At 36.3% G+C, this 16,485-nt stretch overlaps 2 protein-coding genes across 4 annotated transcripts in view; both read left to right on the plus strand.

Moving 5' to 3' along the window:
• The first annotated feature begins 2,831 nt into the window (after nucleotides 1-2,831).
• LOC140041049 (G-protein coupled receptor 54-like) lies at nucleotides 2,832-6,099 on the plus strand. Its single transcript, XM_072087424.1, has 3 exons — nucleotides 2,832-3,176; nucleotides 4,439-4,574; nucleotides 5,525-6,099. Exons 1-3 carry the CDS (start codon nucleotides 2,832-2,834, stop codon nucleotides 6,097-6,099), a joined length of 1,056 nt encoding a protein of 351 aa, XP_071943525.1.
• Nucleotides 6,100-6,832: 733 nt separating this feature from the next.
• Nucleotides 6,833-16,485, plus strand: part of LOC140056083 (tRNA-queuosine alpha-mannosyltransferase-like) — a 30,360-nt gene continuing 20,707 nt past the window's right edge. For all 3 annotated transcript variants that reach the window (XM_072101336.1, XM_072101327.1, XM_072101345.1), the window contains exons 1-6: nucleotides 6,833-6,862; nucleotides 9,273-9,584; nucleotides 11,712-11,879; nucleotides 12,600-12,965; nucleotides 13,607-13,716; nucleotides 15,880-16,024. In XM_072101336.1, the coding sequence (XP_071957437.1) occupies nucleotides 9,400-9,584; nucleotides 11,712-11,879; nucleotides 12,600-12,965; nucleotides 13,607-13,716; nucleotides 15,880-16,024 (974 nt within the window). In that variant the 5' untranslated portion in view covers nucleotides 6,833-6,862; nucleotides 9,273-9,399. The remainder of the gene's footprint in view (nucleotides 6,863-9,272; nucleotides 9,585-11,711; nucleotides 11,880-12,599; nucleotides 12,966-13,606; nucleotides 13,717-15,879; nucleotides 16,025-16,485) is intronic.

Here is a 16,485-nt window from a genome sequence, read left to right on the forward strand (position 1 = left end):
CTACTGTGTCGATAATTATCACTATCAAGGATTCTACATACTAAGTATATTCTAGTTCTCGGTACTGTGTCTAGATTTCTCCACAGTGTCAGAACAATTCCGTAATACAGCGGTACATGTTTCACATGGTATCAAACCTACCCATGATACATGCACTAAAATGTGATACACATTGAACTCATCATTTAAGGTTGGTTATTGTTAAAAGTGATGCTGTATATACGGTATTTAGACCTATATGCCTATTGTGAAAATATCATCGTAATATTAGGATATACAGTAGGCCTACTGGGAATCCGGTCACTACGAGTCTCTTTAAATCATTTTCTGATTTATTCCACAACATATTGGTGTACTGAATAATGATGTCGACTCTCTCATCCTATAATTAGGTACCTCAGTTGATTGCATATAATTCTCTATGGACAGTACATCAATTTCAAGCACTATAGATTAAAATTATTCTTATAATATTATTATTTCTAACTTCCAATCATTAAAGCTTGGTTCCCACTAGGACGCAACACAAGGACCTAGACCCAACGCAAGCGAGTTGATGACCAATCACACGCGACTATTCGAATAATTCATCGCTTGAGATTGGTCAAATCACTTGCGTTGCGTTACGTCTTAGCGTTGCGTCCTAGTGTGAACCAAGCTTAATAGGCCTAATATTGGTTTTTTGGGACCTTAGGGATAACAGTATGATAATGTATTTATTTATGATTAGGGTTGTATGCAAACGTTTCTCTTCTTGCAAGATCGACATTTCACGGAATTTTCCAGATACTAGAATCCAGCAAACTTCGTCATTGCAAGTTTTGGTAGAGTTTTTACATGTTGTAGAATAGACTTCGGGAAAACAAACAGATTATGTGAGAATTGTGAATGATACCAAAATCAAATCTCTGGCATAAAGGCTGATTTAAACAGACGAGCGGTAACGGTAAGCGGACAAAACCGCGTAGCTTGTCCCACGTAGAATATGTATCTATCCTGAGCGGAAATCGCTCGTCCGCTCCGCGTTGTGTGTAAATGATCATAATGAATAACATAGATTCTATATTTTTATTATCGTTACCGCTCGTTTAAATGTGTAAGTGTAAATTGGCATTAAGGGACATACACACACACAGCGCTGGTTTTACAATGATTGGGACTGATGGTGATACGGATGATAAGAATGATGACAACGGCGACTACTGCAACCAATAGAAAACTCGGTTGCTCGTTTATGAGACGATTAATCGTGTTCCGTAGATTACATGATCAGTGCAAGATTTATGACGGATTTTGAAGCTTTCGATAGTGATCCGATAATCAACGTTGAACTACGCGGATGGTTTTATTTCGTAGTTTAAACAAACATAATTGAGCTCAAGTCCACGAAAAGATAATCTCATCGATATGCAAAATAAAGTGTTTTCAGTGCAGGGGCGTAACGACTAGCGCTCACTGGCTAAACCCAGGGGCTCCGGAGCTTATGGGGCCGGGGGACCATGAGCAGTGCCCAGAAGAAGAAAGAGTTTCTAAACCAGGAGCCTCAGGCCTCTGCCTTACGTCTCTGGTTCAGTGCGTACGTAAATGAACGTGCGTACAGTAGTATTTCAATGACGCCGTAATGTCTACGTAGCAAACTACTCTGCTTTGAGCTTTGTTTCCACTGCCTGAGACGCAACGCAAGTGTGTCATCGCTTGTGATTGGCCAAACATTTATGCTGCGCTTACGTTCTTGCTTTGCTCTAGGATAGTTAAATAAAGCATTACTATTTAAACTTAGGTGTAATTTGCCCTGACGTAATGATACGTCTTCAAATTTCGCATACGTAATGAACCGTTTTGCTCTTTAGAAAGCCGCCCACTACAAAATTACGAATATTAATTAACTAAACTTAAAGTAGATGAAAAGTGACACTAGACAGCTAGAAGTTTACCGTATGTATTTGTGTAGTTAACAGTAATTTAGATTGTAAACAAAGAATTACTGGTTATATTTTACAAAGTTTAGAGAGTGATATGATGAGGCATGGATTCGAGCCTGCCTGTGCCATATTGATTGCATCCTTAAGATACTTTACTCTCGTTGCCTTGTCATTCAGATCGGACGTAAAGTAGTTGGTCCCGTGTAAATATTATGTGCACGGAAAGAGTAGTGGATCGTCATCCTCTGCACTGTGACTGCCGTGGGTTCACGTAGGGACCTCAAGTAAGCTTGAGGACGATTACATTTACATTTTAGTTGATGAGCAGTTTCATAAATAGGCATATTTAATATGCAAGAAAAAAACAATAGACGTGCTTTCAATACGTGTATCTACTTCCTTCATAAACAATGTTTTTCAGCAAGAACGGTATTAGTAGCCTAATGAAATGCTCGTTATCACTTCGTATCTAATGTGTATACATTTCAGTATTTAGTTTTATACACAGACGTACTTTTGATGTATATTGAAAATGATACTGGGATTTATCCGAGACAACAATATCGTTGTATCTGCTTTTTTAGAAAAGCTTAATTTTCCATCAAATTATTTTTACGTTTCTTGTTCTGAAGGTACTATTTTCTCCTTTTCACACTCGGCGTCTACTTAAAAAAATCTGCACATATTTAAAATAACATAAGGACTAAATTTGGCAAAATCAAAGTAAACTCAGTGAATCTACATGAATCGTTCTTTTTTTAAAACAAACCACAGACAAGCAAAGCAATCAGATTTAGACGATACACGTTTATTTTGATTTTCCAAACTTAATATGCGTTACGTACTGTAAATCTGTCTTTAAAGTCAGTAGGTGCGTTTTTAATTTCATATTAATTTTGTTATTATAGAATGGACGATAATGCTACCTTTCCAGCCGCTGGAATCAACGACTATGACATTTCGTACGGGAACGATTATTACGACATAGTAAACATGTTAGACGTGGAACAGATCGCCATACCGTTTACGTGGACGTTGTTCATTGTGGTTGGTTTAGGCTGTAACAGTCTTATCATTTACGTGGTGTGTAGGTTCGGTACAATGAGAACTGTTACTAACTGCTACATTGTCAATATCTCAGTTACGGATATTATGTTTCTGGTGTTGTGTGCTCCCTTCACTATCTTCACGTATACAAAACATGTGTGGATCTTTGGAAACGCGCTGTGTCGTATCGTTATGTATCTCATGCAGGTGTGTTAATTCATTGTGCATATAACTTTTTTCCTACTTGGACCAACATGGTAATTTGACCAATCACTAGGCGATGGATCTTCTGAATTTAATTACTTGTATCGGTAAACTCACTTGCGTTGTTGCGTCCAAGCTGAAGCGTGGTTCCCACTAGCGCCGCAACACAAGGACGTAACGCAACGAAAGTGAATTGACCAATCACAAGCGATGGCTTATTCGCTTGTGATTGCTAACTGTCTATAACTTCGCTTGTCATTGGTTAAAACGCTTGCGTTGCGTTTACGTCCTTGCATTACGTTCTAGTGAGAACCAAGCTTTAGTCTTGGTTCGTACTAGGACGTAACGCAAGGACGTGAATGCAACGCAAGCGAACCGACCAATGATAAGCGACAGTTTCGTATAATTATGATTGGTCAAATTGACATACTTTGCTCTTACGTCGTTTCGTCGCGTCCTAGTGGGTTATATGCGGCCGGGGAGCGATATTTCTTTTCCTACATAAGTTGGGGGCCACTCATGAAACGTCACAAAATAAACATGACTACTATTCATTAGTCATCATTAAGGTGTGACGTAAGAATTGATCTAACTACAATTCAATAACAACAATACAAATATGAAAACGCTTTCTGTCGAGCCGTCAAATGGATTAGAATATGAACTTTACATGTCAGTGTATCGAGTTCGAATCCCACGAGCAACTTATTTTTACTTTATAGTAAGAGAAATTATTTAGAGGGCTAGGTTCAGTTATTAGGAAGTAGTTTGGCTATCTTTCACATAAGGGGTTCCCCAAATTACGTACGAAAAGAAAAATCGCGGCCGGGACGCGGCCGGGACGTGTTTCCTCGACATGATTTAGTGGTTTATAGGAGGTCGTCTAGGCGAGGCTCACCGACGAAACGTCAGTCAATCGAATTAATAGAACCGTCTAACAAAACTCACAAAATTTAATGATGGGTCACACATGATTGTGTTCAATTTTGGAATGCCATGTTATATTTAATTTTAGTTTGTGCCTTCCATACCTGCTTTCTCTTGATGTAAAAAAGTGAAAATGATCACTCTTTTGTATTCCACTTTTAAAACAATTTACTCTTATAACGAGTGAAATATCCACTCGCTCTGTTTTCAATTATTTAGCTGGCCGGCTGATTCGTGTCGCACGAATATTTCAGGCATGGCAGCAGATGGTAATTAATTATACCCTTTATTTCATTATTATATTGCTCTATATTATCAAAATGTAGTTATTTTTTAAGGTGTCTGTCCACGCGACGTCACTGACGTTAATGGCAATGAACATCGACCGATATTTTGCCATCGTGTATCCACTGAAATCCATCCGATATCGGACGCCTACCCTGGCACTCACTATCAACATATCAATCTGGATCAGTAAGTACATATTTTATATGGAATTATATCGGACGAAGACATGGCTAATTTTGAATACCGTTTATTCTTAGCCATTTTGTCCTGGAACCTATACACTCGTCTTAATGGGAGGACAAGTCTGAGGGTAAAGACTATAGGAACCGTATGTTCACTGTCCACAATTGCTAGTGTTAATTGCTTGTGTGCACTAGTACTATAATAAGTATTCGTGACACTTGTGAATGCGGCATAGTTTGTTAATAGTTCAACCGTGGCGTACGGTCTAGTTTTTTTAATACTTTGTAATAATTTAGGTTATTGATAGATATAGACAGTATTAGTTTCAAGATTAATTTGATAATGAAAAAAGTATTGAATTAGTGTATGAGAGGAATGACACTGACTACAAGCGATGATCGTAATAAGATGGTTATATCAAGATGTCATTAGGTAAAGTGTGACTGACTATCGACAGTCATCTATATACAAAAGTCCTAGGTAGGTGTAATAAGCATGGTGACGATGAAATTATACATTCACATAATATACAGCATCTAATTTATCACATGTGGAGCCTGTATCATGTAAGGTTAAGTTAAGGGTTAGGTTACTACACTAAATACACATGTGATCTATTACCAAATATTCCTATGATACTTTGGAAATATAGATACAGTACCGAGAATCGGCTGGTATAGACCTACTAACTCGAAAGAAAGTTTTCGTTAAATAACCTTTTATGCTGTCTTTGATAAAAATAATATTTATAAAATTCCAATAAATTTACGTCATGATAAATATAAAATCGTTGTATTATCACGATGTTATTGCTCTTACTGATCATGACGTCATTTGATTGGACGTGTGAAAATATCATTTTCATAAAAGGAAGCATAGATGGTTATTCTATATTTCTGGAATAAAAATTGCTATTTATTTAATACTTTTTACATGAATTTTCTTCCATTTAGTTTCATCGCTTTTATCGATTCCAATTTCCATATTTTCAATGGTTATGGATTTCAACGGAAGACATTACTGTGTTGAAGAGTTCAACGAACAAGGGTTGTTAGCGCACTACATTTACGTTGTGTTCAGTACCTACATAATCCCGCTCTCCGTCCTCGTTGTCTGCAACGTCAACATGTTGCGTCAACTGTGGAAGACGCGGGAACAGCTCCGAGACACAACATTAAGCCTGCACTCGATACAACAACGAAAGAAAGTTACCAAGATGATACTGCTGGTTGTTGTCTTTTTCTTTATTTGTTGGTTACCGATACACGTGATAAATCTGTGGCAAAGACTTGGTAATAGTATCAACAATAACTTGGCCATTTCAAAGCTCAGGATTTTTGCTCTAACACTGGCGTACAGTAACTCGTGCGTAAACCCATTTGTGTACGCGTTCATGGGCGAGAATTTTCGCGCGTGTTTTAGAAGAGCATTCCCGATGTGTACAAAAGTGAACCGAGTGAGGAACAGTAGTATGTTATTAAACAACAATCGGACAAGAGAAACACAGGTACAAAAGGACATGGTTTAAGCTATAAGATCTTTTAATACCTTTCCATTTCACGGAATGAAATACATCGTTTTAGAAGCAGGTTGAATACAAAAACAGCGACGTTTCCGTTCCAAATAGAATAAGCGTTGAATGCAGAGATTTATTATGTCCTTCCGTAACCTGCGTACGGTACCATACTGAATAACGACAAGTCGATTTTAATACTTTTTAATATATATATATATATATATGTATGTATTTAAAAAAATGGCAACAACTAATAATAATATCTTAAACTATCATCAATTTCTTTCTGACGAAGGAATAGTGTTGCAGGCTCATAGGCCTAATTCATGCTGATTCTTCATTTTTTGCTTATTTTATTTTGCATTACCATTGCGATCCAATAGTGGCCGTATTATATTCACACAATTGAGATATTTCCCTAGTGTTTAATAAAATTATTATCACAATATCACTTTATAAAATTGTGTGTAACGTTTACGGGTGACATGTCAACCACAAAATCCCGTGATTACGTTTCTATAATATATTTTTCCTGACAACTATTAAAATGAACAAAGTGCACCTTTTATAACATTCTGATGACCTGTTTGCAGTAGGCTCTACTTTTGAATGAGCGCACTTGAGTGGTGTTAAAGACTACAATACCTTCAACATGTGCGTGCTCTAAGCGATCGCATTACACTGTTTGTGTCGGACAATTACTCCGCGAAAAATGTGTACAGGCTGTACGCGCGCCCTCTCTGAGGAGGATACAGAAGGTATCAGGTCAAGTCAGGTAGGGCTGTCGGTCCCAGTCTGTCTGGGCCTACTTATAGAGGATAATTAATAATAAAAGCAAAATTACCTTATTCTTTTAGTTAGGTGGCCTTGCAATAACTCTAGGCTAGCATAGGCCTACTTTACTTAAGTAAGTTGTATAGGCCTATACACTATTCTAAGAGGGGAAGTAGGCCCTAGCTAGCTAAAGACCAAAATTATTTTATATTTTACTCATTTTTAACTACCTAAGTCTTGCCTAGCTAAATAAGGCTAGGCTAACTAAGCCTAGGTGGTAGGCCTAGCTACCTACTACTAGGCTAGGCCTAGACAGAGGCCCCGAGCAAGTACTAGGCCTAGTCTAGTAGGCTGGTATCAATATTTAGTACGCAGTGGCTGCATCATTCTAACCCCTATGACTAGTCGGGTTTACGATGAAATCGGTCGCGTCTGAAATCGGTCGCGTTTGAAATCGGTCGCGTTTGAAATTGGTCGTGATAAAATCAACTTCCGTTATTTTGTATGGCGCGCCGCTAGAGCTATATTTAATTGATATTTTTTAGGAACTAGATTATTTATGTGGATATTTTTTACTTGGTTAATAAATATTTATTATCAATCATTAAATTATTTTTTTTTTGTATTTCACAGGCCTGGGAGAAGGACTGTGTCTTTTCAAAATGGCCATTTCTAAAACACGTTTAAATATTATATTAGGCATAATGTTATATTAGGCATATAATAATTTACCTCTATTTATATGTACTGTAATTAATATATTATTATTATTATTGTCTTTTATTATGCAAACAATTACGTAAAAGAGAACAATTTATTTTAAAACAATAATTTTTACAATATAGCCTGTAAAGCCAGCGTATCCATTTTTATACTTATGCATACTGTGGCAGATTATATCATATCCATGTCGTTAACAACATACTATTGGATCACCTTATTTTTATTTCTATTTTATTTCTATCCGTTGTGTAGGATAATATTAAGTGTATAATGATTATAGGTCTTTTGTTATTTAAACTTTGACCCTTGGCTTGTGTTATTTAATTAGTTGTTTTTTTTAAATTTTATTCATTGGACTTGATAATGACTCCATGATGGAGTCGAAACATCGTTCTTTTTTTAAGCGTTATTTTTTTATTATGTATTTATAATGATTATTGTTGAGGCAAATCACGTGTATATTTTTATTTCTAATGTTTCAAATAGTTTTTAGTATAAAAAATGATCATTATATGCGGATGGTTAAAAGGCGAGTTACTGAAATAAACCCCCGAATAAGCCATATTGTGGAGATGCGCCTTCTATGATCGTGCAGCTGTTTCCCCTAACAATATGTTTTATTTTGCTGACGGGTTTCCCCATTTAAAAAAAACACGCACTTGTTAGTGTTAAATCATGGACAAAACACGTACGATCGTTGTCCATGGCGAGGTAAAGATGACGTCTATTACTAATAACCATACGTTTGAAACGTCTATAGGCCTCCTGCATGTGTTTTTGTGAAACGATCCAATGAGCTATAGATGTTCGACGCGATTATGAGATCATGTTCATTCATTCATTCATTCTTTATTTAGCCTTCAAAATCGAAATACATTTAAAACGTAGGTAACAAAATCAAGACACATGGAAATCTAAGGAGGCAAGGATAAGCAAAAGCAATTAAAATCGCTGTAGCTCGCAGGCTTGCTTATCCATAATAATTCCGAATAATACACTGTTTCTATAATTTGACAGTATGATTTATATATAATTTACGTATATACGTCGGCGATAGGCCTACTATAGATTTTAATTTGAATATCTTTTATTTCTTCATTTATAATAATCATCCGGCTCGATCCATACAAAATAGCGCGACCGATTTCAAATGCGACCGATATCATCAAAAGTATAGCTCTAGCGGCGCGCCATACAAAATACCGGAAGTTGATTTTATCGCGACCGATTTCAAACGCGACCGATTTCAAGCGCGACCGATTTCAAGCACGACCGATTTCATCTGACACCCCTAGTCGTAGATCCAAGCTAGATTCTATATCTACGCCTATTAACCCGATCGATGCGAAAGGCACTCTTTTTCGGGCCTCCGTCCCTCGTAACCTAAATTAAAACAGCATTACATTGTGAGACTCGGGCACTACCCATTATTGACCATTCAGCCATCTAACCGGATTACAATGCATTGATATAACACATTAGTACAATAGCCATAGAGGGCGCTATATAGGATCTACAGTACGACTAGGTGTAGAGAGGCAGACAGTTCGTATTTAGTAAAGGCCTACTTTATACCAGGGAGTTGTAACTCCCTGTCTATACTAGAGTGGTATAGGATCACAAGTTTATTAATATTTGTTATATGTTTTTAATCAGATTATTTTTTTATTTTTCTCATTTTTTTACAGCATAGTCAATGCATGGAGTAAAGGTTAATGGTTACACCATGCTATACATGACATCAAAATACATCTTTATAATAATTAATTGAGGATCTTTTGTTAGTTGACGTATTATGACACGAAAGTTGTAAAGATGTCAAGGGTATTGTTGATTGAGGCGTTCTATGCTGGCTCCCACTCTCAGTTGATCGACACTCTTGGGAAAGGCCTAGAAGGATGCGCTGTCAAATACACTTTGCCAGGGAAGAAGTGGCATTGGAGAGCACGGACATCAGCTCTATATTTTTCCGAAGTAATTTCACCTAGCCAAGAATACAGGTTAAGAGTTGTGCATTATATTTTGACAGCAAAGGTCATAATCTTTATTTTTTTATCAATACCCTTTCTGTTGTAATAACAGAGGTGCCAACTTCAAAAAGTAAAAATCGAGGAACAATTTTGAAGATACCCAAACAATAGAGGTTACCATAAAAGTTGGAAAATATTCATCGGAATATAATAGAGGGCGCTATTAAAAACAATCATGAGCATTTGCATAATTAAAATAGTTATTAAAATAGTATTGTATTTACCCTATATGCTATATGTAAAAGTACACCAGATACTCACCTACCTGGGAAATTCTTTCCCACTTGGGGCAAATCCAATGTATATCATATATATATACCGTATCAATAATATAGTACTTGCTTATAATAGCCGTCTATATTGTCACCATGGCAAAACTGCCCTGATTTCAGGTTTCTCCCAACCATCTGCGCATGCCCCAGACGTCCATATGTCATGCATACTAAATCAAGGCGCCCGTAGATGGTTGGTATGTTCAGGTCATTCATTCATTGGCCAGCCCCCTGGGGTCGATACTACAATATTAAACAATGGATATGCCAGAGGTTACCGGACTCTGCAAACTGGGAAAATTTGTTACTAAAATCCAGTTTTACCTATATTTAACAAACAAGCTACTAGTAGAGTAGTAGTAACCTAAATATTAAATCATTCATTTAGATGTTTTTTCCATGTAATAATAATAATCTGGAGAAATTGTCCTTATTAGCAGGAAGTAAGAGATGACTCAAAATATCGGGGAACTGTAATAAACAATATTATACAGATTATTACTTGACAAAGGTGTCCCACGCATTGATATTGTTGCACTGGACTATAGTCGTGCATTTGATTTCATTTCGCACTCTACAATGATTTCCAAACTGAAAAGAACCTATGGAATTGGTGGTTCCATGTTGCCTTGGTTGGAATCATTTTTAACTGAACGTAAGCAACAAGTTTTTAACGGAAAGATGTCCGGCAAGAGTTGCGTAATATCAGGGGTTCCTCAGGGGTCTGTGCTTGGACCCCTCTTATTTAACATATATGTTAATGATCTACATATGCACCTACGTGCAAAACCATATCAATATACAGACGACACTTGCATTGCTAAATGTATAATGACGGAGGAAGATAGTTTATCTCTGCAACAGGACATTGACACGATCTCCTGGTGGTCAGCACTTAATTCACTTTCCATTAACCCTAATAAATGTCAAGTGCTGTCATTGTCCAGAAAACGAGATCCCGTTGTTCCATCTTACATTCTAAATGGACATGAACTCATGAACGTTAATGACATTACGTTACTTGGTGTGGTAATATCCCATAATTTGTCATGGGCACATCAGGTAGATAATGTAACTTTGAAATGCAATAGGATGTTAGGTTTTATACGATCAATTGCCACAGGTTGTTCTACATCTGTTTTACTTAAACTTTATAAATGTCTTGTTCTTCCCCATATTCAATATTGCTCCCCTGTTTGGTATCCTTATCGTCAATGTCATATTAATAAGATAGAGAAAATTCAAAGAAGGGCAAGTCGATTTATCCTTCATCAACGTATCTTAGATCAGCCATATTCTGACCGATTAACTAGACTGAATTTGATGACAGCTGAATCAAATCGAGATTATTTTACCGTTATTTTTGTTACAAATATATTGTATAAATTACAGAATAGTTTTATTTTAAATATGTTGACTATCAATTGTAGGCATTTGGATGTTCTAACTTTTAAACATCTTGCATCCAAAACTGATAGGAAAGCATTGTATCCCAACCAGATTTATTCGTTTGTGGAATTCACTACCGGTCAATATTAAAGATGCCTTTGTTTGCGGAAGTTGGGTACAATTTAAAAATTGTTAATGGACCATTTTAAAAACACTATGCCTCTTTAATGTATATAATTATGGTATTAATATTACATATTTACATTGTTTTATGTTTTAATGTATGCTTTGAGTGCTGGTGTGGCACGCCTTATGGCGACAGTGGTCCTTTGACCTCTTTTGCCACTCCTTGGCACACTCAAAGTTTATGTATTGTTTTAATGTTGCTAAAATTAGATAAAATAAAATTATTAACTGTTCACTTTTCTTCCCTTAGAATTTTGTTTACCAGTTCAGTATTAAATTTAGCAGAGTTGGTAGCACTGCGACCTGATTTGTCTCGGCTGACCAAGATTGTTTACTTCCATGAAAACCAGCTGGTTTACCCTGTCCGAAAACAAAAAGACAGAGATTTTCAATATGGATATAATCAAATAATAACATGGTACTGTACATTTATTGTTAGTTTTTAAATTTATAGTAGGGAATTGAGAAGGATAGCAGGGGTGGATCCACGATTTTGAAATATAGGGGTGGGGAGAAGGAGGCTCAGACACAAGCATTTGAGCGTTCGGTAAATACGACCCCTAGATAGTCAGAAAAGGTACTCGCACATAAAATTTATGATAAAATGGCACCTCTCACTAATCTAGTTGGCCCGGGAGTGTGTTTTTTTTCCAGGACGAACGTGGGCAGAAGTCATGATTTCTGCCCACGTTCGTCCTGGAAAAAAAAATTACGCGGCCCGGGAAGGACGTTTGTATCATGCGCAGAAAACAGCAAAACGATCATACTTTTTCTGGCTGGTAAAACACAGTGACGTAACATTTTTTGCATATGTTGCGCATGTTCTGTGTGTAGGTAACTGCTGATTGTTTGATCGTACTTTACACAGTGTTGTGTTTTAATGGTAATTTTAAAGTTGTCATCCTGAATACTTACAGACTATTCCCCTTGATTTTCAGAAAAATCAACAATATTGTTGACGTCCCAAATGCTTATTTTAATCTGCAGTTATCTTTATCTCTCTTTATTTTGAAAAGTATTTTGCTCAGTCCATAATTTATTCTTCTATCTATGCCCAGATGCGGTCAATATTTATATGCAAAGGAAAACTTTATACTGTATAAAATTTATTTAATGTTAATTTACATTTTTCTTTTAGTTTAACTGCTGACATTGTTTTATTCAACTCAAAATACAACATGGAATCTTTCTTGTCATCAATTGGGACATTTTTAAAACTTATGCCTGACTTCCGTCCTAAAGGCCTCGCTGAAAAGATACGACCAAAATCAAAAGTGTTGTATTTTCCAATAGAATTTCCAATAATGAATGATCCAATAGCAGATGTTATGGAAGGACTGACGTTAGCGGAACAGGCCAGTTCATTACATGAAAGTCAGGAGGTGTTTGAAAAATCCAAAGACAGGGCTATTAAATCAGGTGTCACCGGAGAACAGACAGTTAGCTGCAGTTCAGTTTTATCACAATTGTCATCCCCATTAAAAATAGTATGGGCTCATAGATGGTACAGTCCTAGTGCATGTTTTGACTGCATCACTTATTTAGACTGCTATAATCATTTGAGTGCTATGCTTATTTAGTCTGCTATACTTATTGACACTGCTATACTTATTTACAGTGCTGTACTTATTTGACTGCTATACTTATTTGACTGCTATACTTATTTGACTGCTATACTTATTTACACTGCTGTACTTATTTACACTGCTATACTTATTTACACTGCTATACTTATTTACACTGCTGTACTTATTTACACTGCCATACTTATTTACACTGCTGTACTTATTTGACTGCTATACTTATTTGACTGCTATACTTATTTACTCTGCTGTACTTATTTACACTGCTATACTTATTGACACTGCTGTACTTATTTACACTGCTATACTTATTGACATTGCTATACTTATTTACACTGCTGTACTTATTTACACTGCTATACTTATTGACACTGCTGTACTTATTTACACTGCTGTACTTATTTACACTGCTGTACTTATTTACACTGCTATACTTATTGACACTGCTGTACTTATTTACACTGCTGTACTTATTTACACTGTCTGAATTTTTACTATTTTGTGCCTAGTTTACCTGGATTTTTTAGTAGTGGTACTTATTCACATTTTTTTCCTTTTGTAGGGAATACGACAAGAATCCTGACCTTTTTTTTAGAACACTTTATAAACTTCTAGATAGTGGAGAAGACTTCAGGATTTCTGTTCTTGGGGAACATTACTCAGAAATTCCAGGTAATTATAAAGTCAGTAGAGGGCAGTGTTAAAAAATATTGTCTGCGATTTAAAGGGGGATTCTGGGTTTAAAATTGCTTTTAAATATCGTTTATTTATTAAATAAAAAATATTATAACAATATAGACATGTCAGAATGAAGAAGTAATAACGGGAAATTAAAAAAATTTAATTTCATATACATTTTAGGGTAAATTCATGGAAAGTCTGTTTTTCAGCAGCTTAGGGAAGTCCATTAATATTCATGAGATATTCACAAAATCACGTCATCAGTGGATTCCAAACTCGCGACGTCAAGCTTGTACGTTGTGTTCTCTCTCCCCTGTCAAACGACGACCACCCGATCATTGTGAAATACATTTTTTGTAGATTTTCTAAGCTAGGCCTAAAGTGTAATAATAACAGTAGTAGCATATATTTATTTGACATTTAATGAAATACAAAATTTAGTACAGATTACGGAGTCATAAATTATACTATTTTTATACCTCGAATAGTACAGATCGTATATCGGCTTCACGTACTAGGCTAGGCCTGGATAAGCAAGCCTGCGAGCTACAGCGATTTTAATTGTTTTTGCTTTAATATCCTTGCCTCCTTAGATTTTCACCTGTCTTGTTTTTGTTACCTTGTTTTAAATGTATTTCGATTTTAAAGGCTAAATAAAGAATGAATGATTGAATGAAGGCCTAGCCTAAATCATTTTATTCATGGGTGAGAGTCATTTCTGACTAGGGATTCCATGCCACGATGGCTACGTTAAAACATTGGGGCCATCATTCATGGGCCTAGCTAGCCTATTACTAAACGATTGGCCCATAAATAACAAAAGTCAGTGGATTCCAAACCCATCCTATCAACCAAACTCCTAAACAATCTAAACCTAAAACGTTCTACAAAAATCGGCTGTAAATATTGAGGCAAAACAAGGTCCGATCGCCGTCCGCACGTATGGTGTCCCGATCGTCTAATAAGTAGGCCTGAAATAGGCCTAGTTTACTCTCCAAAAAAGCGGATACTGCATCAAGCAAGTAGACCGGTAGTAGGAAGGAGACCTAGCCTATCCGGCCCAGTTAAAAATTGAGCTAGCTAGTGTAGTAGACCCTATGCGAATTGATACTACCAGGCCTTTTACTATAGGCTACACTTGTTAAAATTAGCAATACTGTACTTATGTTTACAAATATTCCAACTCTCTCATTCGAGCTATATTATCTATACCATTCCGGTAGGTCGAGTCGACCTTCAATCAAATACTGTACATCGTTCATGTTGTAATTTAGACCGGGTATACTCGACCCGACCAGTTTGGTATTGTAAACTGTATCTGCTTATCACGTGACGATGCCAGGCATGGGCAGAGAGAGCACGTGTATCGTCGTCTCGCTCTCCTCGCTCAGCAGGAATGTATACGTTACGCTTCATTGATTTTGAAGGCTTTCCCTAAGTCAGTGCGAAAATCGGCAAACGTAAAGTGCAAACTTATCTAATTTTTCACTGTTTTGATGGATTTTCATAGAAAATTGACTTTATAAATGGGAAGACCGACTAAAATTACATCAGATAAGTATAATTTTACAAAAGTAATTGATATGGTTAATGATAACGAGTCGTCGGAAGATTGACCATTTCACGAATTTCCTATTCTGTAACCACATTGTGATTTTGCCGTAGCTGCACTTGTAATCTGGCCTCATTTCACAGCCTTCGTTCTGCTTCACTGGGCGCTTATATAAATTGAAACTTTTACTGTTCAAGAGACAAACAAATATATTTTACATTTTTTACTATTCATTTTAAACCCGGAACCCCCCTTTAAAAACATTAAATATCATTTATTTGTACTGCCACTGTTTAACATTCCTAAAGAAGCTAGAATAAATTATTGTATTCTTCAAATTCGATAAAATCAGTAGAGGGCAGTGTTAAAAAATATTGTCTGCGATTTAAAAATATTATAAAATATATCATTTATTTGTACTGCCACTGTTTAAGCTAGAATAAATCATAGTATTGTTCAAATTTGATTGAATAGCGACTCTGTGTAGTACGGCGGAACAGCACTAGTCCCTGAATTACACATGTGCACTAGAGATCAGATTGATACGCCCTCATCTTTCAGTATTTTAATTCACAAAGTGGGATCTACCTGTTTTTATATAGATATTTTCACTGAGGCTTATGAGAGTCTGAAAGATAATATAGTTCATTGGGGTTATCAGCAGTCAAAAGAGGACTACTATCAAGTATTGATAGAGGGCGATGTTGCTGTATCAACGGCCAAGCACGAGTTTTACGGTGTTGCAATGTGAGTAGTTTTAATTATTGTTTAACAGTTCGATTAGGCCCTCTACAGACACACAGAAGCCATGGTCCAGATGCCTATCATAAACGACAGGAGCTGAAATGGACCAGTACATTGGGGTAACCCCCTAAACTCTACCGTAAGATGTTTTTTTTTAATGTACACAAGGCCTATGGACTCCAGTTTTAAGTTTTTTCCAAGATGTCTTGTAATAATATTCAAGGAGAGCCTGGAACCTGTACTAATATGGAATAGCCACTCTATAATTTCTTTGCGTTCACCATTATAGCTTTACTCTGATTATAAATTTTGAAATAGTTACTGGAAGCCTGATGTATATTTATTACGTCAGAATGTATAAACAAAATATTCAAAAATTCTATCAACTAAAAGTTGAAGTAAATCACGTCTCTGGTCCATTCTCAGTTGCCACACTTGTGTTGTTTACTCTGAAATAGCCGTTC

This window comes from Antedon mediterranea, chromosome 1, assembly GCF_964355755.1.
Source record: "Antedon mediterranea chromosome 1, ecAntMedi1.1, whole genome shotgun sequence".
In the NCBI taxonomy this organism is placed as follows: Eukaryota; Metazoa; Echinodermata; class Crinoidea; order Comatulida; family Antedonidae; genus Antedon; species Antedon mediterranea.

Coding starts and splice junctions, on each gene's coding strand:
- LOC140041049 (XM_072087424.1), top strand. CDS start 2,832: ATGGACGATAATGCTACCTTTCCAGCCGCTGGAATCAACGACTATGAC. Junction 3,177..4,438: donor TCGTTATGTATCTCATGCAG/GTGTGTTAATTC, acceptor TTATTTTTTAAG/GTGTCTGTCCACGCGACGTC. Junction 4,575..5,524: donor CAACATATCAATCTGGATCA/GTAAGTACATAT, acceptor TCTTCCATTTAG/TTTCATCGCTTTTATCGATT.